This window comes from Dasypus novemcinctus, chromosome 17 (genome assembly GCF_030445035.2).
Source record: "Dasypus novemcinctus isolate mDasNov1 chromosome 17, mDasNov1.1.hap2, whole genome shotgun sequence".
Taxonomy (NCBI): domain Eukaryota; kingdom Metazoa; phylum Chordata; class Mammalia; order Cingulata; family Dasypodidae; genus Dasypus; species Dasypus novemcinctus.
The window spans coordinates 5,074,511-5,100,871 of record NC_080689.1 but is presented as its reverse complement, the minus strand read 5'-3'; the positions used below and the strand labels follow the sequence as shown (position 1 = coordinate 5,100,871).

General features: G+C 36.6%; 1 protein-coding gene across 11 annotated transcripts in view; it reads left to right on the top strand.

The window, feature by feature from the left end:
- Nucleotides 1–26,361, top strand: part of TSGA10 (testis specific 10) — a 142,362-nt gene that overhangs the window by 59,022 nt on the left and 56,979 nt on the right. For all 11 annotated transcript variants that reach the window (XR_009181082.2, XM_071208733.1, XM_004474371.5 and 8 more), the window contains one exon: nucleotides 25,741–25,856. Coding sequence is in view for 10 of the 11 variants with exons in the window: in XM_071208733.1 (XP_071064834.1) it covers nucleotides 25,741–25,856 (116 nt within the window). In the remaining variant the exon portion in view is untranslated. The remainder of the gene's footprint in view (nucleotides 1–25,740; nucleotides 25,857–26,361) is intronic.

The following is a 26,361-nucleotide window of genomic DNA, read 5'->3' as shown; positions in this document are numbered from 1 at the left end:
TTAGATGACTAATAATAGTAGTTTGAAGATTTCTGCTGTTAAAAATTAATGGGGAACATTTTCAAATACAGATACTAAGAACTTCTTCTAGGGATTTTTAAAAAACACTTATCATCCACCATACAATCTACCCAAATGTACAATCACTGGCTCTCAAAACAATCACAAAGTTGTGCATTCATCACCACAATCAACTTTAGAACATTTTCATTACTCCAAAAAGAAAAAAAACCCTACCCCTTATACACTCTATTATTGATCCTTAGCACTGGTACAGTACTTTTGTTACAACTGATAAGAAATATAACAATATTACTGTTATGCTTCCATCTTTTGGCAATTATAAATAATGCCACTATGAACATTGTTGTGAAAATATTTGTGTGAGTCCCTCCTTTCATTTCTTTTCTGTATATACCTAGGATTGGGATTGCTGGGTTATATAGTAGTTCTATACTTTCTGAGGAAAACTAAACTGTTTTCCACAGTGGCTGTACCATTTTACATTCCCACCAACAATGAATGACTATTCCTATTTCTCCACATCTTCTCCAACACTTATTTTCTGTTTGTTTTTTTCAATGGTAGCCATTGTAGTAGGTGTGAAATGGTATCTCACTGCAGTTTTGATTTGCATTTCACTAATGGCTAATGACGTTGAGCGTCTTTTTTATGCACTTATTGGCCATTTTTATATCTTCTTTGGAGAAATATCTATTCATATCTTTTGCCCATTTCTTTACTGGGTTGTTTGTCTTTTTGTCATTGAGTTGTAGGATTTCTTTATATATTCTGAATATTAACTCCTATTGGATATGTGGTTTCAAATATTTTCTCCCATTCTGTAGGTTATCCTTCTACTTTCATAATGAAGTCCTTTGATGCACAAAAGTTTTTCATTTTGATGAAGTCCCATTTATCTAATTTTCCTTTTGATGCTTGTGCTTTTGTGAGCAGTCTTAAGAAATCATTGCCTAACACAAGTCCCTGAAATGCTTCCCATTATGAGTTAATTTTTGTATATGATATGATATACAAGTCCACTTTCATTATTTTGCATATGGATATCCAGTTTTTCTAGCACCATTTGCTGATGAAATTTTTTTTCCCCAATTGAGACTTGGACCCCTTGTCAAAAATCTGTTGGCTTCCTTGAGTACATGAGCACTGCCTAACAAAGGAGGACAGACCATTACACCTGGCCCTTGATATTGATGATTGTACTTATGAACCTTGTTCTTGTGAAATTGAAAGTTAGCCTAGTATTATATATTGCCTAAGAGTTATCTTCTGAAAACCTCCTTGTTGCTCAAATGTGGCCTCTCTCTAAGCCAAACTCAGCATATAAACACACTACCTTCCCCCTGGAGTGGGACATGACTCCTGGGGATGAACCTCACTGGTATTGAGGGATTATTACCAAGCACCAACTAGTGATGCATTTAGAAAAAGACCTTGAACAAAAGGAGGAAATATTAAATACAAATGAATTTTTATGGCTAAGAGATTTCAAAGTGAGTCAAGAGTTCATTCCAGAGGTTACACTTATGCATGTCTCAGGAGGAACTTATTGACTGCCATAGTAAACAGTGCCTCAGACTGGGGGGCTCCTGAAGGCTCTAGAGACATCCTGACACCATAGGCAAGGCAGACAATCTCAGGAATTTGGCACCCTGTCAGTGGGCCTTACTTTGGAATATATGCTCCCCAATATAACAGAGTTAGACTCATTTATGATTTCCCTACATGTGGCTCTTCTGCCTCTTTTATTTGAACTGATAATTAGCACTATATTCTTTAAATATATGTCTCAGAGACTTAAATCTTCACATGCTTGTTGAGCCATGAATCTCAGCAGAGTTGCAGCACCTACTCTTCAGATCATTGGACTTGCCGAGGAAAACTAACAAAAGGATGGTGATGGATGATGCCCATCCCAAAAAATAGAATATCTACAACTGCAAGCAATACATCTCCATCCATCTGCCCCAGGGGATCTAAGCCCCTTCTCAATCAGAAACAGAATCCTTATGGTAGAGGAATGAACAGACTTAAGAGGGGAATGCAACTATGGACTAAAGTAGATATTGTAGCAATGGAAGATTTGTAAAATTGATATTATGGTAGTAGCCACCAGAGGTTCTGAGGAGAGGGAGAGGGAAAAATAGGTGTAACATGGGACATTTTGTGGACATTGGAATTGTCCTTTATGATACTGCAATGGTGGATACAGGCCATTATACATTTTGTCAAAAACATAAAATTGTGCAGTGCAAAGTATAAACTATAATGTAAACTATAGACCATGATTAGTTGCAGTGCTTCAATATGTGTTCATCAATTGTAATAAATATGCCATGTTTATGAAAATGTTGTAAATGGGGGAAAGTGGGGGAGGGGACTGGGTAGGGTTTATGGGAATCCCCCTATATTTTCTATGTAACACTTATGTAATATAAAGATTCTTTCAAAATAAAATAAAAAATCTCTTGGCCATAGGGGAAAGGGTATAGCTCAGTGATTGAATGCTTGCTTCCCGTGTGTGAGGTCCCCTGGTCCATCCCCAGTACCTCCTAAAAAAAGAAGTCAATTGGCCATAGATGTTGAGATCTGTTTCTGAGCTCTCAATTCAGTTCCATTGGTCTATAATCTGTACATTTTTTAACTTTATTTAAAAATTGGAAAACTTAGTTGAAAAGGACATTTTGTCCTAGGTTTTACTGTCTTACCAAACTTTGAAGGAAATGATAATCCTATTTAATACAAACTTTCATAGAAGATTCAATGATGAAAAATTACCCAACTTATTTTTTGAAGTTATATAGTAACCTAGATAACAAAATGAAAAAGAAGACAGGTCAGTATTACTTATAACCATAGATGCAAAAAGGATAAATAAAATATTAGCAAGCCAATTCCAATCTAGGTCTTAAAAACAAAACATAAAACCCAATATCATGACTAAGAGGATTAATCCTAGGAATGCAAGAATGATTCAATATTAAAATCTTAACAAATTTACTACACTGACATATTAAAGGGAAAAAAATCCATATGATACACGTAATAGGTGCAGAAAAATTGTTAGATATAAATCAACACCTATTGATTGTAAAAAAACACTTGGTATATTATAAATAAAAGGAATCTTATTTAGCCTTGAAAAGTTTTTTTTTTAATTACAGCAATATGATATTTAAAGATGAGATTAAAAACTCTGTCCTTAAAGTAAGAAACAAGGCAAGTAGACCTACTGTCAAAACTGTTGTTCATCATTGTCCTAGAGGTTCTGGTCAGTTCAAATGATAAGAAAAGGAAATGTGATAAAATTTTGGAAGGGAAGCTTTGAAATTGTTTTTGCTGCAGATTATATGAATTTCCACAGGGCAAAATGCAGTAGAACGTGCCACTGAACCATTACATCCAACCAGGATTACATTTTTTAAAATCTACAGAATAGCACACCACTCATACCCAATAACAAAATATAATTTTAAATGATCCCAATTATAGAAGAAATAAATGTATGTGGTAATTAGAAATAAATTACATATGTGGCTTGTAGTATGTATTTATTGGACTGTGCAAGCTTAGAGAGTACCCATATGATGAAAGTAAAAGTAATTTCGGGAAGCGGACTTGGCCCAATGGATAGGGCGTCTGTCTACCACATGAGAGGTCCCCGGTTCAAACCCCAGGCCTCCTTGACCCGTGTGGAGCTGGCCCACACGCAGTGATGATGCACACAACGAGTGCTGTGCCATGCAGGGGTGCCCCCCGCGTAGGGGAGCCCCATGCGCAAGAGTGTGCCCTGTAAGGAGAGCTGCTTAGCACGAAAGTAAGTTCAGCCTGTCCAGGAATGGTGCTGCACAGACAGCTGACACAGCAAGATGATGCAACAACAACAAAAAAGAAACCAGATTCCCATGCCGCTGACAACAACAGAAGCGGACAAAGAAGAATACGCAGCAAAATGGACACAGAGAACAGACAATCGGGGGGAGAGGAGGATGGGGAGAGAAAGAAATAAAAATAATAAAAAATAAAAAATAAAAGTACTTTCCCCAGCTCTGAGGCTTCTTCAAGCAGAAGTCAAGAGGAAACTCTGTACAGGAGTCAGGCAACTTTTTCTTTAGAGGACTAGATATAATTTAGGCTTTTTAGGCCATAAAATCTCTGTTGCAACTATGCAACTCTGCCATTGAAGCAAAAAAGCAGCCATAGATAATATATAAATGAATGAGCATGGCTGTGTTCCATTTCATCTTTATTTACAAAAACAAACATGGGTCATAATTTGCCAGCTTATGCTCTACAGTTCATCAGTTACCATATCATGCATTTTAGCTCTTTTTACTTGGGTCTTGTATTAGTCAGCCAAAGGGCTGCTGATGCAAAATACCAGAAATCTGTTGGCTTTTATAAAGAATATTCATTTGGGGTAGAAGCTTACAGTTACCAGGTCATAAGCATTAAGTTACATCCCTCACCGAAGTCTGTTGCCATATGTTGGAGCAAGATGGCTGCTGCTCTCTGCAAGGGTTCAGGCTTCCTCTTCCTCCTAAGGCTCTGTGGTCCCAGGTGTAGGCTGGGATAAGTCTTGTCTCTCTCCTGGGGCTTGTTCCTTTGTCAGCTCAGCTGCTCTGGTCTCTGCCCAAGGTCAACTATTGACTATCAGGCTCGCTCTTCCTGGGACCTCAACTGTTTCTAATGAAACCTTCTCTCTTTCCTCAAGTATCTGCTTCTCTGTGTGTTTACTTCTTGGAGCTCCAGCATAAAAAAATCTCCAACTCTCCTCTCCGCTGTGTTGTTTTCTCTGTGAGTCCCCACCCACCAAGGGGGCAGGGACTCAATGGCCTACTGAAGCGACTGAATCAAAACCCCAATCTTAACTTAATCAAGTAAGTGAAACCTCTGAACTTTATACACTCAAAGGGATACATGCCCAAAGGAACAGACTGTGTTTACAAACAACCCAATATTTATTTTTGGAATCCATAAATAATACCAAACTGTTACAGGTTTCCAAAAAGAAGCACAGCTATCCCAGGTTATGCCCAATCATCTCTCAAACTGCCTTTTTTTTTTCTTTTTCTATACAAAAATATTTTATTAGAGATCAAGAATTTTACTCATGCCAGTTCTTTTGCAGCTGTGGTGTTCAACTTTATCATATTTATTGCATCCAATTGAGTGACATTTAAATGCTCATTAGCTGAAAATTTCTATTTAGGACTCCGTTGCGTAAAACTGCTACTGCTAAGAAATGCATATTAATTTACATGCTGGTTTGCTCTCCCGTGGATTTCTGTGCTTACTAAAATCAAAATAGCTTGGGTTTCTGCATAATTCCTGCATCCTTCAGGTCATTCTAGCGTTAATCTCCTGATGTCCAACAAAGTCCCTTAGTGAACACTACTACATTTCTTATGTAAGTTTTTTCTCTGGTGTGAGTTCATTGATCTAAAATGGGGGATGTATTTGAAATGAGAGATGTCCCAAAATTATTTTATTTATAGGACTTCTTTCATGTATGAGATAGTACATGCTTTTAAAGAACTTATTACCTTGACTCTTTTTCATATTTGTTACATGTATAGGGTTTTTTTCCAGTGTGGATTTACTTATGTCAGTTAAGGAATTCATACTGGTTACAGGCTTTCCCACGATGACTGCATTAGTAGGGTTTCTCTCCAGAATGAACCCTTGACGGGCCATTTAACATTTGCTATATTGCTAAAGACATTCCCATACTCACTACATTCATAGGACTTCCCTGTAATATAAATTTTCTGATGACTAAAAATTTTATTATAAATATGGCAGTCATTTTGTTTCTCTCCAGTATGATTTCTCACATGTATCAAACAGCTTTTTATATCACCTCTTCTAATCACCATCTGCCTCTTCCTATCTTTTGAAATCCTTTAAATTATGCCCCTTGGAATTCAGTCTTACAAGTTAGTAAAATTTCCTATACTTTTCAGCCCCACACTTTTTCTCCTCTCCATACAGGACTCTGAGGATATGAATGTTACATTTTTTGTTATAGTCCTACAGAGCCCTGAAACTCTATTCTTTTCTTTCTTTTTTTTTTTTTTTTAGTGTATTTTTTCCCCTCAGTTCAGATTGGGTAATTTCTATTTTCAATTTCACTGACATTTTCTTCTGTCCTCTCTACTCTTTTTTTTATCCCATCCATGGAATTTAAAATTTTCATTTATCATATTTTTCACTTCTAAAATTTTCATTTGCTTCTTCTTTTTAACTTTTTCTTTGTCGAGACTTTCTATTTTTTCTTTTGTTTTATGCATGCTTGTAATTTCTCATTGAAGCAGTTTTATGACTTAAAATCCATGTCAGATAATTCCAACATCTGATTCATCTTGTTATTATATTTGTTGATTGTTTTTTTTCATTTAAATTGAGATTCTCCTGGGTTTTGTTATGATGAGTGATTACTGATTATATCCTGGACATTAGGGTAATGTGTTATGAGACTCTGGATTTATTTAAATCTTCTGTTTAAGAATGCCTTCTCTAACACCACACCAGCAGGGGCAGGAGTATGCCATCTTACTCTTGCCAGGTGGAGTTCATGTTCCCCACTTGATCTTCAGTAGCACCACCCTTGGCATTTGATGGAAAGGGTAGGGTAGATGTCTCGGCTCCCCACTTGGCTTGTGCTGGCAGGAATGGGGATGGTGCAACTGTTTTATCCATGATGTTTGCTTGGAATAGGACAGTTGCTAGCTAGAAGATTTTCTTGCTAGGCTGCCTTTTCCTGGTCCTTTGGCTGGAGAGAGAAGGCTTGGAAGAAAGGGTTGGTTTTTTTTTTTTTTTTTTGCCTGCATCTATTAGTGTTTCTCATGCCATAGAATCTCATGCCATGAGACTAAACCATTACTATTTCTTTTTCAGTCTGCCTGGGTGGTTCTAACTCAGTTTTGAAAAGTTCACTGTTATTCTCTCCAATATTATTCCTATAGTGATTATTGATGATTTCTATATCCATGTACATGATCTTTCCAATATCCTGACTTCTGATTTCCTTCATCTTGTCCCTAAATATCTGCAACTCCTCTTTAATCTCATTTTTATGCATGCTAATCTATGACCACTTCTAGTACTCCAGATCGAATAATCCTTTGTTCCACTGGCACCTTCAATTGATTAATTCTAGTTTTTTATTGTTACTTAGCCCTTCTACTTTCCTCCTTGCCTCTTCTAAATTCTTTAGTCAACTATTGAAATTGCTTCTTGGCATAAAGCTTAACTCTCTTGCACTTTTCTCGCTTTGTCATGCTTTCCTGGTTAAACGCAACCCTGTTTAAATCAGTACTCCAAGCGATGGAAGTGGCTGAATAGAAAAATATCCCTATGGCTGGTCATATCTCATTCTCCTCCCTCTGTGATATCCATCACCTCTTCTCTAATTTTTAGTCTGTAGTTCATTTCACTGTGAATATTGAGGGAATCAGAAATAAGCACCCTAAGCTTCCAAATTCACTTATGTCCATTTATTGGCATATATGTCCAGGTGCTCTGTTTTCTCTTCTTTTATTGGATTAATTGTTGCTCTCTCAGCTAAAGCTAACCCTTTAACTTGCTTATTATATTCCATTACCTGTTACTTCCTTATGGGCATCACATTCTCTCTCTTGTATCATCAATCATTTATTTCTTCTGGATCATTCCTATTTAACTGCTCCCATCTTTAAAAAAATACCTTTACTTGACCCCCACTTCCCTCTCCACCTATCACTCCATTTTCTCCTCCCCTTTACAGAAAATTCATTGAAAGCATTGTCTAAACTTTTGGTTCCAATTTCTGACCTTTTGTTCTATCTTGAATGTATTCTGATCAGGCTTTCTGTACCACCATTCCATCAGAGCTTTTTCCAAGATAATATTTAATGTGATGTTGCTCAATTCAATGGTCAGTTCTCAGTCCTTATTTGACCTTATTATAAACAGGATTTGATACAGTTGAGCAGTTGCTTTCTCTCCACTCCTTGAAGCACTTTCTTCATCTAACTTCTAAGGCTCTATGCTCACTTGGTTTTCTTTCTTTCTTTCTTTTTTTTTTTAAATATGTATTTTAAAAGTTACTTAGATTACATAAATGTTACATAAAAAAATGTAGGGGATTCCCATATGCCCCGCTCCCTACCTCTCCCACATTTTCCCACATTAATAACATCCTTCATTAGTGTGGTACATTTGTTACAATTGATTAATACATTTTGGAGCATTGCCACTAACTTATAGTTTACCTTGTAGTTTACAGTCTTTCCCACATGTTTTGTAAGTTATGGCAAGATATATAATGGTCTATATTTGTTTTTGCAATGTCATTCAGGACAATTCCCAAGTCCCCAAAATGCCCCCATATTACACCTATTTTTCCCTCTCCCTCTCCTCAGAATCTCCAGTGGCCACTGCCTCCAATCAATGATTAAATTCTTCTATTGCTAGAATCACAGTAAGTCTAAAGTAGAACATCAGTAAGTCAACCCTAGTCCTTTGTTCATTCCCCAATCCTGAGGATTCTGGGATGGTGATGCCCTCTCCACCTCTAATTGAGAGGCGGCTTAGACTCCATGGGGCAGATGGATGGGATTATCTTGATTGCAGTTACAGACTCTCTCTGTTCCTTGGGATGGTCGCTGTCCATCAACATCTCCTTGCTGGTTGCTCTGGGTGAGTCCAGTGAACTGGAGGGTAGATGTTGCACCTCTGTTGAGATCAGGGCCCAGCTGACACACGGACAGCCCAAAGATTTAAGTCTCTTGGACATAACCTATCAACCCTAGTACTAACAGTAGGTTCAAATAGAAGGGGTAGAAGAGCCATGTATAGGGAAGCCACAGCTGAGTCCAACTCTGTCACACTGGGAATCATCAGTTCCAAAGTAGGGCCCATTGGCAGGGCACCAAACTCCTGAGCTGTCTGCCCTGCCTACAGTGTGTGGACGTCTCCAGAACCCTCAGGAGCCCTGCTATTTAAGGTAGTATTTACTTTGGCAGTCAATGAGATCTTACTGAGATGTGCATAAATGTAACTGCTGGGATGAGTTTTCGACTCACTTTGAAGCCTCTTTGAAGCCGCTTTGAAACCATGTAAACTCATTTGTCTTTACCTTTTTTCCCCTTTTGGTCAGGTTTTTTTCCAGTTGCATTGCTAGTTGGTACTTGTTAGTAATCCCTCATTGCCAGGGATGTTCATTCCCAGGAGTTGTGTCCCATACTGGGGGGTAGGTAGTGCATTTTTTTGTTGAGTTTGGCTTAGAGGCCACATTTGAGAAACAAGGAGGTTCTCAGAAGGTAACTTTTAGGCACCCTGTCACTTCATTTTCTTTAAATCTCTCTTGGCTATTCTGTCTCAGTCTACTCTACCAGTTCCTCTCATCTCCATAACCTCTAGATGTCCCTGAGTTCAGTCCTAGGACCTCTTGTTATTTGTATCTATAGTCACTTCCTTAGTGATCTCATTGTGGTTCATGTATTTACTCTTGAGACTCAAATTTATATTTCTAGCCTGTACCTCTCCCAATTCAAATATCTAACCACCCCCTTGTTATCTCCACTAGGATGTCTAATAGACATTTCACAGTTAACATTTCAAACCTGGTTTCTGCTGTCTATTCCGTTACTCTGCCAAACTATTCTCTTTTAGTCTTTCCCATCTCAGTAACTGGAAACTACATTCTTACAATTGCTTGGCCCAACACCTTCAAGTGATCCTTGATTTCTCTTTTATCCACACATCCATATCCAGTTCAGTTGGGCCTATCTTCAAAATGTATCCAAAATAAGAGCATTTATAAACCACCTCCATTGTAACCTTGCTGATATTAAAGGATATTTTTGCTTGATATAGAATTCTAAAGATTGGGAATTACTTTAACACTTGACGATATCATTTTTCTTCTATAGTACACTTATAGGTTTCATATTTACATTTACAGAAGACAAAGAACCACAAAGAACTTCCTCAGGAACTTCAAAATCCATCTGCATTTAATATAGTTAAAACATTACTGTCCCTGTTCTCCATTTTGGCAATTGAAAAGAAATGTACAAATTTTGTCCCATATGTGAACTATACTTACTAGAAGTTGTGTCCTGAGCACAGTTCTGCAGATGCCTGGGTTTCTATGTCTGAACTGAGGCTTCATGCTGTTCCAAGCCAAATCAGACGAAAGAAATATATCCATTACTGTTTGAGTTCCACTGCTGGTGAAAAACAAATTCCACAGGTTTCAAACCTGGTACTTCTGATCTGTGTTTCTGTACTGTTCAAATGAACTTTGCTTTCTAAATAAGTGTATTTTATCAGCAGAAGTTCCTATGTTTGGTTTTCTTTGTCAGATTAATCAATACTTTGTGGAAAAGCTGGAGTGTTGTTTTTTTTTTAAGATTTATTTTTTATTTATTTCTCTCCTCTTCCCTCCCCCCCCCCCAGTTGTCTGCTCTCTGTGTCCACTTGCTGCGTGTTCTTCTGCGATTGCTTCTATCCTTATCAGTGGCACCGGGAATCTCTGTTTCTTTTTGTTGCGTCATCTTGCTGTGTCAGTTCTCCATGTGTGCGACTCCATTTCTGGGCAGGCTGCACTTTCTTTCGCACTGGGTGGCTCTCCTTACGGAGTGCACTCCTTGCGCATGGGGCTCCCCTATGCAAGGGACACCCCTGCGTGGCATGGCACTCCTTGCACGCATCAGCACTGCGTGTGGGCCAGCTCCACACGGGTCAAGGAGGCCCAGGGTTTGAACTGTGGACCTCCCATGTGGTAGGCAGACGCCCTATCCATTGGGCCAAGTCCGCTTCCCTGGAGTGTTTTCAAAATACTTCCCAAAGGCAGGTTAAAAAAAAAAAAGTTTGTCTGCATCTGTGTACCAAGCAGTTCTAGGTTCAAGAAGTTAGAATTTCCCATACAATTGAAGGATTGAGCAGAACTATGTGTAAGTAAAAGGCTAGTTTGGATTTCTGTACCCATTGATTCCAAGATTGGTTCAGTTTGAGGCTAAAAAGAAGTTTTCAAAATCAGAATCTATTCCAGGACAATGGGCTGGACCAGATGGAAACTGGGTGTTCAGGTGTCATATTAGTGTCAGACTATAGAGGATCATGATGGTCTGATTTCTAGCCTATAGATTACCTGACAAGATAGTTTCCAAAGTCCCTTTTAAAATCTGTTCATTTGGATTGGGTTACCTATTATGTTTTTTTGAAGGAAACATGGTATTCTTTGCACTGCAGTTTATAGTAGGTGTGTATTTTTCATCTTAAAGTCAAAGTCATTCTGAGGCAACAAAACTGTGACTCATACTCTCTGCTGGTAAACTATTGCTTGTAGTATCTGTTAAAACACTGAATGATGAAGGAAAACTATAAAATCCCATCATCACATATGATAGCTTGGTTTCTTAGTGCTTTGTCATCTGTAGAATTCTGCATTTCATTGGTTTGAGTTTCTCTGGAGATTCTACCTAACTGGAAACAAGTATCTGTAAAAGTATCAGTTCAAGTGACTCTTAATGAAGTTTCCTTAGAACTGGGTAAAAATGTTTGCATGTGCACACTAGTGGAAAGTGCAACTTGAGAACTAAATTGCAAATTGGTTTGAGAATAAGTCCCTACAAAGGAATCCAGGAAACTCCATGATGCAAAGCGTTGTTAGTTTTGTAAGGTATAAGACTTATCTGTATAAGGAAAGAGGAAATGTTATTCTTTGGACTATTTTTTTCCTAATTATTGTAAATTATTAGATGGACTCTTACTCATGTCCCCTTGAATGCCTGATTGCCTCAACAGCATTAGCATTTTCAATTTTTAAAAAATATGTTCTCCTTAAGGGAAAAAAACCATCTGAAACTAGGCTAAGGATGATGGCTGCTATTGACGGAGGAATTAGATGCACCCATGGCACCATGGCATTGCTTTTTACTACCAAGACTGGTCAGAGGAGCTGGTTGTAAAACCCATGATAACATAGGAATAAATTGCATATTTAGGTAGTTTAACTAAAGCCCTTTTGTGCTTCGGTCAAAGAAACTTCTAAGTATATCTTACAGGAGTTATTATAAAAGTCTCTTTTGTGACATTTGAATTGGAAGTATCTGTAAAAGAATTTTCTGATGTTTCTAATTTTTGAATGCCTGTTTTAGGGTTGATTTATTGATCAGTGGCTTAATAATCTGTTCTGACAACTTCTGATTATGCTTGAAGTTTTTAATTTTATTTTTCTTATTAGGTGGATCCCTAATGTGTGGCCATAATATAGTTTAAAAGCATAAGGATATCCACAGTGTACACTGTAAGGTTTGCCACTATCCTGCCTTTTTAAGACTAGTTCATATGAATTGATGTACTTATTACATGTGTGCTTCTTATTTTAGCATGCATTTTCATAAGTGCTCTTCTGTGAGAAATGCCCATGGTCAGAGCACTCACAGCCACATTTGTATCAGTCGATTTCTCTCTATTGAACAGGACTTGCAATTTTTTCTATTTTAAAAGTATTCTCTTTATCTTTACTTTTCATCCACTATATGTTCCAAAATGTAGTTTTCTTTTTATTTATCCTTCTGAGATTTTTTTGGTATTTTTGGATTTGTTATTTAACAAATTTGTTATTTAACTGTTGGTAGATAGCAACAGTTTTGGAAAACTCTTACCTGTTTTCAAGTATTACTCTTGCCCCTTTCTCTCATTATTCTTTCTTTTTGGTACTTCAAACAAGTGAATATTATACCTTTTTGCTGTATCTCCTGTATCTCTTACCCTCTCTTTTATATTTTTATCCTTTTACCCCTCTATACTTTATTCTGAATGTTTTTTCTGACCTTTGTTCTAGTTCACTAATTTCTTCTTCAGCTGTGTTTAATCTGTTGTTAATCCCATCGACTGAGTTCTTAATTTTGGTTTTCACAGATTTGCTCTTGATAATTTTTACAGTTTTAGTACTCATGAGAAATCTTCAGTCTTTCCTTTCGTCTCCTTAGATATGCTAAGCATATTTATTTTTAAATTTTGTTTCTGATAACTCCATATATTGATTCTACATGGTCTTATTTCCATTACAAACACTTAGTTCTATTTCTGCTCCCATGGGTCTATTTTTGTTATCTGTTATTTCTTTCTCTTTTTAAAAAATTGTGTGATATTGTCTTCTGTGTGCCTGGTTATAATTTTTAAAAATTTTAATAGGTGCAATTTTTAGAGCAGCTTTAGGTTTATAGAAAATTTGTACAGAAAATATAAAGAGCTCTCATATATCCCTTCTCCTCCATGCCCCACATATAGTTTCCCCTCTTACTAACATCATCTATTATTGTGGTACATTTGTTACAATTGATGAACCCATTTTTTATTAATTTATTTAATTTTTCAAATTTTCATAAGCAACAGCAATATCTATTTTTGAGGCAAAAATTGAAATTCTTTTTATCAAATGCTGAATCGCTGAATCAGGCTTAACACAATTGATGGATGAACCAATTGATCATTTCTTGAAAGATCATTTCTTTTTATCAATGAATAATGCTCCATTGTATGGATGTACTACTGTTTGTTTATCCATTCATCTATTTAAGGACATCTTGGTTACTTCCAGTTTTTTGGCATTTATTAATAAAGCTTTTGTAACATTCACATCCAGGGTTTTGTGTGAACATATGTTTTCAATTTGTTTGGGTAGATACCTAGGAGTGAGATTGTTGGATATTATGGTAAGACGTGTTTAACTTTGTAAGAAACTGCCAATCTGTTTTCTGAAGTATGTGCAGCATTTTGTATTCCCACAAGCAATGAATGAGAGTTCCTGTTGCACTGCATCCTTATCAGCTTTTGGTTCTGTTAGTGTTTTGGAGTTTATCCACTCTATTAGGTGTGCAGTGGTACCTCACTGATGCTTTAATTTGTAATTCCCTAATGATGTGATGTTGAGCATTTTTTCATATGCTTATTTGCCACTGTATATCTTCTTTTGTGAGTTCTTCAGATCTTTTGCCCATTTTTTGATTGGGTGATTTGTTATTTTGTGTTTTAAGAGTTCTTAGTATATTTTAGATATAAATCCTTTATCAGATCTATGTTTGGGAAATATTTTTCCCAGTCTCTGACTTGTCTCTTGACCCCTTTAACAGTGTGTTTCACAGATCAGAAGTTTCTCATTTTAATTGTTGAACATCAATTTTTTTTCTATCATGGATAGTGCTTTGGGTGTTTTATCTAAAAAAGTCACCAAAACCAGAGTTACCTAGGGTTTTAGTTTCCTAAAACAAATACCATACAATGGCTTGGCTTAAGCAATGGGAATTTGTTGGCTAATGGTTTTGAGGCTGGAAGTAGTATAAAATTAAGGCATCAGCAGAGTGAAGCTTTCTCCCCAAATACTGTGGCGTTCTGAGGCTCGCTTTCTCCTCAAAGTCTGTAGCACTCTGGTGCTGGCTGCTGGTAGTCTTTGGGGTTCCCTGACTTGCATCTCTGCTGATCTTGTTCCTAGTGTCTGTTCTTCTGGTTTCTGCTGACTTCCTGCTCCTGGCTGCTGCCTCTGTCTTTCTCTTGCTAATTGTTTCTCAATTTCTTTTGCTTATAAAGGAATCCAGTAATACAGATTAAGGCCTACTCTGATTCAATTGGGTCGCACCTTTACTAAAAATAGCATCTTAGTAGGCCCTTTCAACCTACTATTGTAAAAAAATTAATCTGGGAAGCGGTTGTGGCTCAATTAGTTGGGTTCCCGTCTACCATATGGGAGGCCCTGGGTTCGTGTGCCAGGACCTCCTTGTGAAGGCAACCTCGTCCGTGTGCCTCGGAGAGCTGAAGGCCTATGCACTGCGGAGAGCTGATGCAGCAAGATGACGCAACAAAGGGAGACAAGCAGATACAGGAAAACCGCACAGCGATTGGACACAGAGAACAGACAGCAAAAAATAAGCTGCGGGGCGGGATAAATAAATAAATAAAAATTTTAAAAAATTTAACCCTATATATGTGGATCTATTTCTGGCCTCTGTTCTGTTTCATTGATCTTTTTTAAAATCTTTATGCTATTTTCATAGTGACTTTATAAATTGAAGCTTTACAAATCTTGAAATCAGAAAAACTATTCTTCAAAGTTAATTTGGCTGTTCTAGGTCCTTTTCTAGGTCACTTTGTAAAATTCTACAGAAAAAATATGTTCATATTTTGATTAGAATTGAGTTGAATCTGTAGATTAATTTCAGGAGAATTATCTTAAAAATATTAAGTTCTCCAATCCCTGAACACAGACTATTCCTTCATTTATGTAGGGCTTTAATTTCTCTCAGTACTGCTTGAAAGATTCCAATGTACAAATCGTGCACACCAGGTTTTCAGATTTATCCCTGAGTATTTAATATTTTTGATGATATTATAAAAGTTTTTATTTCAGTTTTGAATAGTTTTTTGCCTATTATATAGTAACAAACTGATTTTTTTGTATATTAGTCTTGCATCTTGCTAAACTCACTTATTAGTTTTATTATTATTTTTTAAAGATTTATTTATTTTATTTAATTCCCCCCCTCCCCCGGTTGTCTGTTCTCTGTGTCTGTTTGCTGCGTCTTGTTTCTTTGTCCGCTTCTGTTGTCGTCAGCGGCACGGGAAGTGTGGGCGGCGCCACTCCTGGGCAAGCTGCACTTTCTTTCGCGCTGGGCGGCTCTCCTTATGGGTACACTCCTTGTGCGTGGGGCTCCCCTACGCGGGGGACACCCCTGCCTGGCGCGGCACTCCTTGTGTGCATCAGCACTGCGCATGGGCCAGCTCCACACGGGTCAAGGAGGCCTGGGGTTTGAACCACGGACCTCCCATGTGGTAGACGGACGCCCTAACCACTGGGCCAAGTCTGTTTCCCTTATTTTTTAATTTATTTCTCTCCCCTTCCCCCCAGTTGCCTGCTCTCTCTGTCCATTCATTGTGCATTCTTTTGTGACTGCTTGTATTCTTGTCAGTGGCACCAGGAATCTGTGTCTCATTTTGTTGTGTCATCTTGCTGCATCAGCTCTCTGTGTATGCAGCACCACTCCTGGGCAGGCTGCGCTTTTTTTTGCACAGGGCGGCTCTCCTTACGGGGTGCACTCCTTGCACATGGGGCTCCCCTATGCGGGGGACACCCCTGTGTGCCAAGGCACTCCTTGCGCACATCAGCACTGCACATGGGCCAGCTCACCACATGGGTCAGGAGGTCCTGGGTTTAAACCTTGGACCTCCCATGTGGTAGGCGCACACTCTATTAGTTGAGCCAAATCCACTTCCCACTTATTAGTTTTAATAGTTTTTTTGTAGCTTCCATAGAATATTCTGTATAGATTATCATGTTTGTGATTAAAGAGAGTTTTACCTCTTCCCCAATACAGATGCCTTTTATTTCTTTTTCTTACCTTATTGTACTACTAGAATCTCTGTTACAATGTTGAAAAGAAGAATGATGTGAGGGGGAAGCATTTGGTCTTTCAACATTAAATGATATGGCTGTAGGTTTCCTATAGATGCCGATTGTCAGGTTGAGACAGTTTCCTTCTGTTCCTTATTTGCTGAGATTTTCTCTGAAGAATTGTTGGAGTTTGTTAAATGCTAATTCTGCACCTCACCTATCGAAATGATCATGTATATTTTCCTTTCAGCCTGTTAAAATGGTGAATTATGTTGATTAATTTTCAAATTGTTAGCCAACCTTGCTTTATAGGTAAAGCCCACTTGGTTATGACATTTTATAATTCTTTTTTTTTTAAAGATTTATTTTATTTATTTATTTCTCTCCCCTTCTCCCCCACCCCTGTTATCTGTTCTCTGTGTCTATTTGCTGCATCTTCTTTGTCCACTTCTGTTGCTGTCAGAGGCACGGGAATCTGTGTTTCTTTTTGTTGCGTCATCTTGTTGTGTCAGCTCTCTGTGTGTGTGGCACCATTCCTGGGCAGGCTGAACTTTCTTTCCCGCTGGGTGGCTCTCCTTACGGGGCGCACTTCTTGCGCGCAGGGCTCCCCTATGCGGGGACACCCCTGCGTGGCAAGGCATTCCTTGCACACATCAGCACTGTGCATGGACCAGCTCCACATAGGTCAAGGAGACCTGGGGTTTGAATCGCGGACCTCCCATGTGGTAGACGGACGCCTTAACCACTGGGCCAAGTCCGCCACCTTATAATTCTTATATGTTGTTGGATTTGATTTGCTAAATTGGTTTGCTGAAATTTGGTTAACATTTTTTACATATAGCTTTATGATCTCTTCCCAAAGCATTGCAATTTTAACTATTATGTTTAGGTCTTTTGTGTATGGTGTGATATGGAGGTCAAGGTTTAATTTTTTTTCAAATGGCTATCCAGTTGTTCCAGCACAAATTATCGAAAAGACTTTCCCCATTAGATTGCTTTGGTATATTTATTGAAAATCAATTGACCATAGCTATGAGTCTTTTCCTAGACTCTCTATTTTACTTCGTTAATCTATGTATTCATCTTTACACTAGTGGCATACTGTTTTGATTACTGTAACTTTGTAGTAAGTCTTGAAGTCATGTATAGTAAATCCTCCCAGTTTTTATATCTTATTTTCTATGTTTTTCTGTGAGATTTCCTCAATTCAGTTTTTTCAATTTACTAATTCACTTATCAACTGTGTCGATTGTGCTTTTTAAACTATCTGGTTGTTTTAATTTCAACTCTTACATTTTTCATATCTGTTAGTTCTTTTTTTCATATTGCTATTATCTTCCTTTTTTCTTTTAATAGGGTTACTGGGCAATTTAAAATTTTTGATATTTTAGTTCAAATATTATCTTCTGCTGTATTCTATAATCAGTGTGTTTATTTCTTTTGCTGTGGCTGTCATTCTCAAATATCTTATGATTTTGGTTTAGAAATACAGTTTTCCATGGAGAGATCAGTTATTGTGCCACATAAGGCTTTTGGGGGGAATGAAAGACCCCAGTCTGAGGCAGCCTCATTGTTTTCACAGTGATGAAAGAGCCCTAAGATGGGATACCATAAAACCAGTCAATCCTGTAAAAGTGTGAAAATGAATAGAGTTAATAGTAACACATTATAGTGAGTATAACTAGCATGGCTGGTTTATAAATGGGAATGTGGCTGAAAGGGGAAGTTTAGGGACGTAAACGTCAATTGAAAGAAAGCTAGCTAGAGAATAATCTAAGGACGGATAACATAGTGGACCTGGAGATGGATGAGGATTGTGGTTAATAGCACAAATAAAAGAATATTCTTCTATAAGCAAGAAGAAATGTACATCACTATTTAAAGGTAGTAAGAATATGGTGATGAGAAAAATACAAGTAATGTAACTTATGGACCATAGTTAACAGCAATATTGTAATATTCTTGCATCACTGTCAGAGAAGATGTTATATAATGCTAAGGGTCAATAATAGGGGGTACGGGATTTTTCATTTGGACTAAGGAAAACATTCAAAAATTTACTGAGGCAGTGACTGCACAACTCTGATGAAAGTGAGAGCCACTGAGTGTACACTTTGGATAGATTGTTTAAAGCGTGGGAATGTATAACACAGTGAACCATGTGGTGGAAGATAGACTGTGGTTAACAGTACAAATATGTGAGTATTCTCATGAACTATAACAACTGTACAACACTAATACATGGTGTTAATAATAGGGGGTTTATGGAAAAGTGTAACAGATGTAAGCTATGGACCACAGTTAGTGGTAATAGTCTGATGTTCTTTCATAATCTGTAATAAATGTTCCAACAATGGAAGGTTTTGGTGGAAGGGTGATGTATGGGAATTCTGTACATCACATGTAATTGTTTTTTAATCTCACAACTTCTCTAATTAAAAAAAATATTTTAAAAAATCACTTCTTACCTCATATGACATCCTCCTTTGTCAGTTTTTCATCTTTTGTCCCCTGGGCATTAAGAAGCACTCCTAACAACCTGGCAGCACAAAAGAATTAAATTAGGAGCTTTGAAAAAATGGTGCCTTTTTCCCACCTCCACAGGTTTTTAATTGGTTTAGTTGTGCTGCCTGGATATAGGAATTTGTTTTACTGTTTTAATTTAAAATAATTTTAGATTCACAGGGAAGCTGCAAAAATATACAGAAAGGTCTTCTTATTAAAACATCTATTTTAAAGTTTCTATTTGATAATTCTGTATTCTGAAATTCTTGGGGTTTTAATGTAGTTGTGTGTCTTTTGACTCCCAGTAAGGGTGGATTGTTTCTTGACGTGTTTTGTAATTTTGAGTTGTGAGCTCATTTTCTACTGGCCTTCATTCTGTGTCTGGTCTGAGGGCATGTCCCTCCAGGGAAGTTTTTTTTTTAGGTACCAAGGGCCAGGGATTGAACCCAGGACCTTGTATGTGGGAAGCCAGCGCTCAACCACTGAGCCACATTGGCTTTCCTGAGTTGGTCTTTTTTTTTTTCTTTTATCATTTCAGTTTTATTCACACACCATACAATCCATCCAAAGTGTACAATCTATGAGCTTATGTATGACCTCAGAGTTGTGCACTAATCACCACATTCAATTTTAGATATTTTCATTGCTCCAAAAAGAAATATGCCATACCACTTTTACTCCTTCATTATTGACACTTAGCATTGGAATGGTACCTTTGTTACAATTGATGAAAGAATATTAAAATATTGCTATTAATTATAGTCCATAGTTTGTATTAGTTATATTTCCCATATACCACCTTATTAACATGATGAAATAGTGACATATATTTGTAAGTTCCTGGGAAGGGAATTCTTACTTTTGTACTATTAACAACATACATCATCCACAACAGTGTTCACTGTTTAATACAGTCCCATGTTCCATCTCCTAGCTTTCCTTCCTTTGATGTACTTGACGCTAAACTTTCTCTTTTAATGACACTCACACTCATAATCAGCACTGTTAATTACATTCACAACATTGTGCTACAATTACTTCTATCTATTTCTAAACATTTATAATAAATTTTATTAAAATTCTGCATAAATTAGATATCAGCTCCCTATTCTCTACCCTCATTCTACCTCCTGGTAAGATATTAGCTCCATAAGTTCGCTCATTATAATTAATTCACATTAGTGAGGTCATATAATATCTGTCCTTTTGTGTGTAACTTATTTCACTCAGCATAATGTCTTCAAGGTTCATTCATGTTATCACATGGATCAGGACTTCATTTCTCCTTATTGCTGAATAATATTCCATTGTATGAGTATACCATGTTCTGTTTATCCATTCACTAGTTGATGACACTTGCGTTTTTACCATCTTTTTTCAATTGTGAAAAGCATTGCTACGAAAATCAGTATGCAAATGTCTATTCATATCTGTGCTTTCAGTTCTTCTGTGTATATAACTAGTAGGGGAAATGACAGATCATATTGCAATTCTAAACAGGTTGCATGAACAGGGAATATTCTTCCATTTTTTAGGTCTTCTTTGATTTCCTTGAACAGTCTTGTATAGTTCTCAGTGTATAAGTTTTTTACATCTTTAGTTAAATTTATATCTAGGTATTTGATTTTTTAATTTACTATTGTAAATGGTATTTGTTTCTTGATTTCCTCCTGAGCTTCCTCATTATTGGTGTACAGAAATGCTACTGATTTTTGCGCATTGATCTTATATAACCTGCGACTTTACTACACTCATTTATGAGTTCTAGAAGCTTTGTTGTAGACCTCTCAGGGTTTTCTATGTATAGGATCATGTCATCTGCAAATAATGAAATTTTGACTTCTTCCTTTCCAATTCGAATGCCTTTTATATCCGGTTCTTGCCTCAGTGCTCGAGCAAGTACTTCTAAGACAATGTTAAATAGAAGGGGAGAGAGTGGGCATCCTTGTCTTGTTCCTGATCTTAGAGGGAAGGATTTTAGGATTTCACCATTGTAAACAATGTTGGCTGTGGGTTTTCATATATACTCTTCATCATGTTCAAAAAATTTCCTTGTATTCCAATCTTTTGGAGTGTTTTTATCAAGAAAGGGTGCTGTATTTTGTGAAATGCTTTTTCTGCATCTATAGATATAATCATGTGATTTTTTTCTTTCAATCTGTTTATATGGTGTATTACATTGATTGATTTTCTTATGTTGAACCATCCTTGTATACCTGGAATGAATCCCACTTGGTCATGGTGTATAATTCGTTTAATGTGTTGTTGAATACGGTTAGCAAGTATTTTGTTGAGTATTTTTGCATCTAGGTTCATTAGAGAAATTGGTCTGTAATTTCCTTTCTTGTGGTGTCTTTGTTTGGCTTTGGTACCAGGGCAATGTTCCTTCTGTTTCGATTTTTTGGAAGAGTTCTTTCCAGAATGTTTTGTAGAATTCACCTGTGAAGCCGTCTGGCCCTGGAGTCTTCTTAGTTGGGAGGTTTTTAATGACTGATTCTATCTTTTTACTTGTGATTGGTTTGTTGAGATCATCAATTTCTTCTTTTGTCAATATAGGCTGCTTATGTGTTTCTAGGAATTTGTCCATTTCCTCTGAATTGTCATTTTTGTTGGAATATAGTTTTTCAAAGTATCCTCTTAAGATAGTCTTTATTTCTGTGGGGTGAGTGGTGATAGCTCCTTTCTCATTTCTTATTTCGTGTATTTGCATCTTCTCTCTTTTTTTCTTTGTTAGTCTCGCTAACTGTTTGTCAATTTTATTGATCTTCTCAAAGAACCAGCTCTTGGTCTTGTTTATCTTTTCAAGTACTTTCTTATTTTCTATTTCATTTAGTTCTGCTCTTATCTTTGTTCTTTCTTTTTTCCTTCTTCCTGTGGGGTTACTTTGTTGTTTTTTTTTACTAATTCCTCCAAATGTTCAGTTAGTTATTCAATTTTTGCTCTTCTTTTTTGATGTATGAATTTATGGCTATAAATTTCCCTCTCAGTACTGCTTTTGCTGCATCCCATAAGTTTTGGTATGTTGTGTTATCATTATCATTATTTTCAAGGTAGTTATTAATTTCTTTTGAGATTTCCTCTTTGACCCACTGTTTTTCTAAGAGTGTGCTGTTTGATTTCCATATCTTGGTGTGAAATCTGGGCCTCTGGCCCTTGCAGATTTCCAGTTTCACTCCACTCTGGTCAGAGATATTATTTTGTATGATTTTGTTCTTTATGAATTCATTGAGCCTTTCTTTGTGGCCTAGCATATGGTCTATCTTGGAGAATGATCCATGTGCACTTGAGAAAAATGTATATCCTGCTGTATTCGGGTGTAATGATCTGTATATGTCTATTAGATCCAGCTCCTCTAATATACTGTTCAAATATTTTGTTTCTTTAGTGATTCTCTTTTGAGATGTTCTGTCCAAAGTTGATAGTGGTGTATTAAAATCTCCCACTATAATTGTAGAGACATCTGTTCTTTCACTTAGTTTTTCCAGTGTTTGCCTCACGTATTTGGAGGCGCCCTTATTAGGAGCATAAATATTTATGATTGTTCGTTCTTCTTGAGAGATTGTCCCTTTCACTAATGTGTAGTATCCTTCTTTGTCTCTCACAATTGTTTCACATTTAAAGTCCATTTTGTCTGATATTAATATAGCTACTCCGCCATTTTTTGGTTATTGTTTGCTTGTAAGATTGTTTTCCAACCATTCACTTTCAGCCTCCATGAATCCCTGGGTCTAAGATGTGTTTCTTGTAGACAGCATATAGATGGGTCATATTTCCTTATCCAATCTTCCAGTCTGAATCTTTTGATAGGTGAGTTTAATCCATTGACATTCAGTGTTATTACTTTCAAGGAATTATTTATGTTAGACATATTTTGATTGGACTTGTGTTTGTCATATTTTGTTTTTTTCCTTCTCTTTTTGTCTTTTTGTTGCTCTTACACTCTCCTCCAACTCTGCCTCTCCTGTTTTTTCCTTTCTTCTTGCAGAACTCCCTTTAGTATTTCTTGAAGGGGAGGTTTCTTGTTGGCATACTCTTTCAATTTCTGTTTATCTGTGAATATTTTGAACTCTCCATCATTTTTGAATGCTAGTTTAGCTGGGTAGAGTATTTTTGGTTGGAAATTTTTTTCTTTTAGTACCTTGACTATATCATACCACTGCCTTCTTGCCTCCATGGTTTCATATGAGAAATCAGCACTCAATCTTATGGAGCCTCCCTTGTATGTGATGGTTTTCTTTTCTCTTGCTGCTTTTAGAATTTTCTCTTTGTCTTGAGCATTGGATAATTTGACAAGTATATGTCTTGGGGTGGGCCTGTTGGGGTTTATGATGTTTGGGGTGCCTTGTGCTTCCTGGATATGTACATCTGTCTCTCTCAGTAGATTTGGGAAGTTTTCAGCCATTATTTCCTGCAACACCCCTTCTGTCCCCTTTCCCTTCTCTTCTCCTCCTGGGATGCCTATAATACATATGTTTGTGTGTTTTGCATTGTCATTCAGGTCCCTAAGTCTTAGCTGGATTTTTTCTATCTTTTTATCGATCAATTCTACTATCTGTTTGATTTCCAATGTACTGTCTTCCTTGTTGCTAATTCTCTCTTCTGCCTCTTCTAATCTGCTGCTATTTGCTGTGAGTGTATTTTTGATTTCTTGAACTGTGGTGTTCATTCCCATCATATCTGTTATCTTTCTGCATATGTCTGTAATTTCCTCTCCAAGTGTTTTCTTCATATTGTTAAACTCTTCCTTTAGTTCACTAAGTTGGTCTCTGGTATATGTTCTGAGATCTTTAATTACTTGTCCGAAGTTCTGTCCCCCTTCCTGGTTTTTAGTTTGTTCATTGGATTCAGCCATGTTTTCCTGATTATTGGTTTGGTTTGTAGTTTTTTGTTGCTGTCTGGTCATCATTTTATCTTGACAGGTTTAATCAGTTCCTTAGCTTCTTTGTCTAGTCTTGGGGATTAATTAGTTGTTGTTCTTGCGTAAGTGTTATGTCTTCTCTTTGTCACTTTGTTCTTCTTATTCTAATTTCTTGTTGCTGGCTGAGTTCATTTTGAAGGAAAATATTAGGGCCAGGGAAAGGAAATTGTGTAAGAAAAGAAAAAGTGTAAAGTAGTATTGGTGATAAATGTTAACAGAGCAACAATGTGAGATCGGGAGAATGGATATCAGATTCATGTAAGTTGTGTAGAGTTATAGCGGTAAGCAGAGCACCTATAATGAGACAGTCAACTGAATATGGGGAGGAATATGGTATGCATTAAAAAGCCAGTGTTTTCATGAGAGAGGGAAAGAGAAAAGAAAGACAATAATATCAAGAGTGGATAAAAGACAGAAAGCAGAACAAAGGTATTAGAAATCAAAAGTTAGACAATTTGGGGGCCAAAGAAAGGGAGGTGGAATACAAGAGAGACAGTAGATGATGGAGGATAGCAAGATGTGGGGGAAAGGGTATAGTGTAGGTGGCCAAAATCAATTCACACAGAAACGAGGAAATGGAGGATGAGGAAACACAGCAAATGTGAGGTGCTCCCTGCAGCACCTATTATATAAATAAAATAAAAATAAGAAGAAAAAGAGAGAAAAGAAAAAAAAGAGAAGAAATCTGAGTTGGTCTTGTTATTTGTTTTGCTTGTTCTTTGTTTTTTATTTTTTCAGGAGGCACCAGGAACTGAACCCTACCTCTTAAGTGGGAGGTGGGAGCTCAACTGCTTGAGCTACATTTACTCCTGAAGTTTTGTTTTTATTTCTATCAAGTGTCCCAAGTTATATGACCAGCCTGGAACTAAATTTTACATTGATTTCTTATTTCACGATAAGAATTCCCAGGGGAGACTTATTATTGCCCTAAGCCTAGCAGTGATTAATGAGATGATTTTCTCTGTTCTGAACATTCCATTAATGATACAGCCCTTTATGGCTTTGTGTGGGAAGGAACTTAGTTCTAATCCTTGGGGAGGCAGAAGTCTCTATGGCTTAATCTTAAATTTCTAAGTTAAATCACAAGACCCTACCGTAGGTAGCAAAGCATCAGTGTGTAATCTCATTGCTCTGACTTGCCCCCAGGGGACTTCCATTGCAAATTCTTATAAATTCTGCTATACATTTAAAAGAATGCTTTTACATTTTATAGAGTATGTCTACATGTTTTGTGGTAAGAGGGCTTCCAGGTCATTTAGTATTCCATATCCCCAGAACTGAAGCCTGTTTACTTGTTTATTGACTGTGAACTCTATGAAGGCAGGGCCCAAGTCTGGCTCACCGTACGTAGCATTCTCAACTATTAGTGCCTGATACATATTAGACACTTAATACATGTTTGTGGAATGAACGAAATGTTGACATGCTCTTTTATAACTTTATAATAGTGAAAAAACTAGAGTGAACCTATATGTGTAATAATAGAATAGTTCACTAGATGGTTATATTTACTTAACAGCAAAGGACTGTATTTCCTTTTCAACCAGAAAATAATCGGGAGGGCTGAATAAAACGGAAAAATAGTATAGATTAAGTATTAAGTGAAAAAAATCAGGAGGATTCAATTTTGAATTTATATTATAACAACTTGAAAATCTGTATAGCAAAAAAAAAAACCCAAAAAAACCTGAATAGTGAATACCAAAATGCTAATAGTAGCTTATGTTGGGGTGGTGCATTGAGGGTTCCTATTTACCCTTTATTTTTCAGATTTCTGTAATATGGTTTTATAATGAAAACATTAAAAAGAAAAAGTGTCTATTAGTATCTGTAAGAGTTTTTAGATTTAAATACACTGAAAAGTAGACAAAACATAAACATTCCAGAGTTAGTTTTATTATTAAAATGTTTTCAGACTGTTATATGAAAACACAGAAAAAGATCTTTCTGATACTCAGCGACACCTCGCAAAGAAAAAATATGAGCTACAGCTTACTCAGGAGAAAATTATGTGCTTGGATGAAAAAATAGGTGAGTTTTTTTTCCAGTATATATTTTTTTAAGTTGTGTTGAAAAAAATCTGTGTTTTTTTCTCTTCAGTTATATCATAGACTTGGAAAAGGGCCCTCACAGTAAAAGCTTATGAATAAAAAAATCATTCTATCTTCGATGGTAAAAATTTTTTTACTTAGATTTGGGACCATTAATGCGTCAATATAACTTCAGAATTGTCAGTGAAGAAATAACTAAACAAAGCAGCAACACTTTGTAAACTTTTGATGATTGCTTTTAAATTTACAGTATTTTACATAATACTGTGGCCTGTCTCTAGTAGTTGTAATGAAACACAGTACGTATATATTAATTTTGGTGGAAAGCATATATATATTTGGCTATATCTATGATATTATTTGGGCTTTAGAGAAAATTATTTTTATAGTCTTTTTATGCTTCTTATAAGATAAAAGTGATCTCTATGAAAATATGGTCATAATTTTCTTGTAACTGTAAGGTAAACTTTTGGTTATTGCTATAA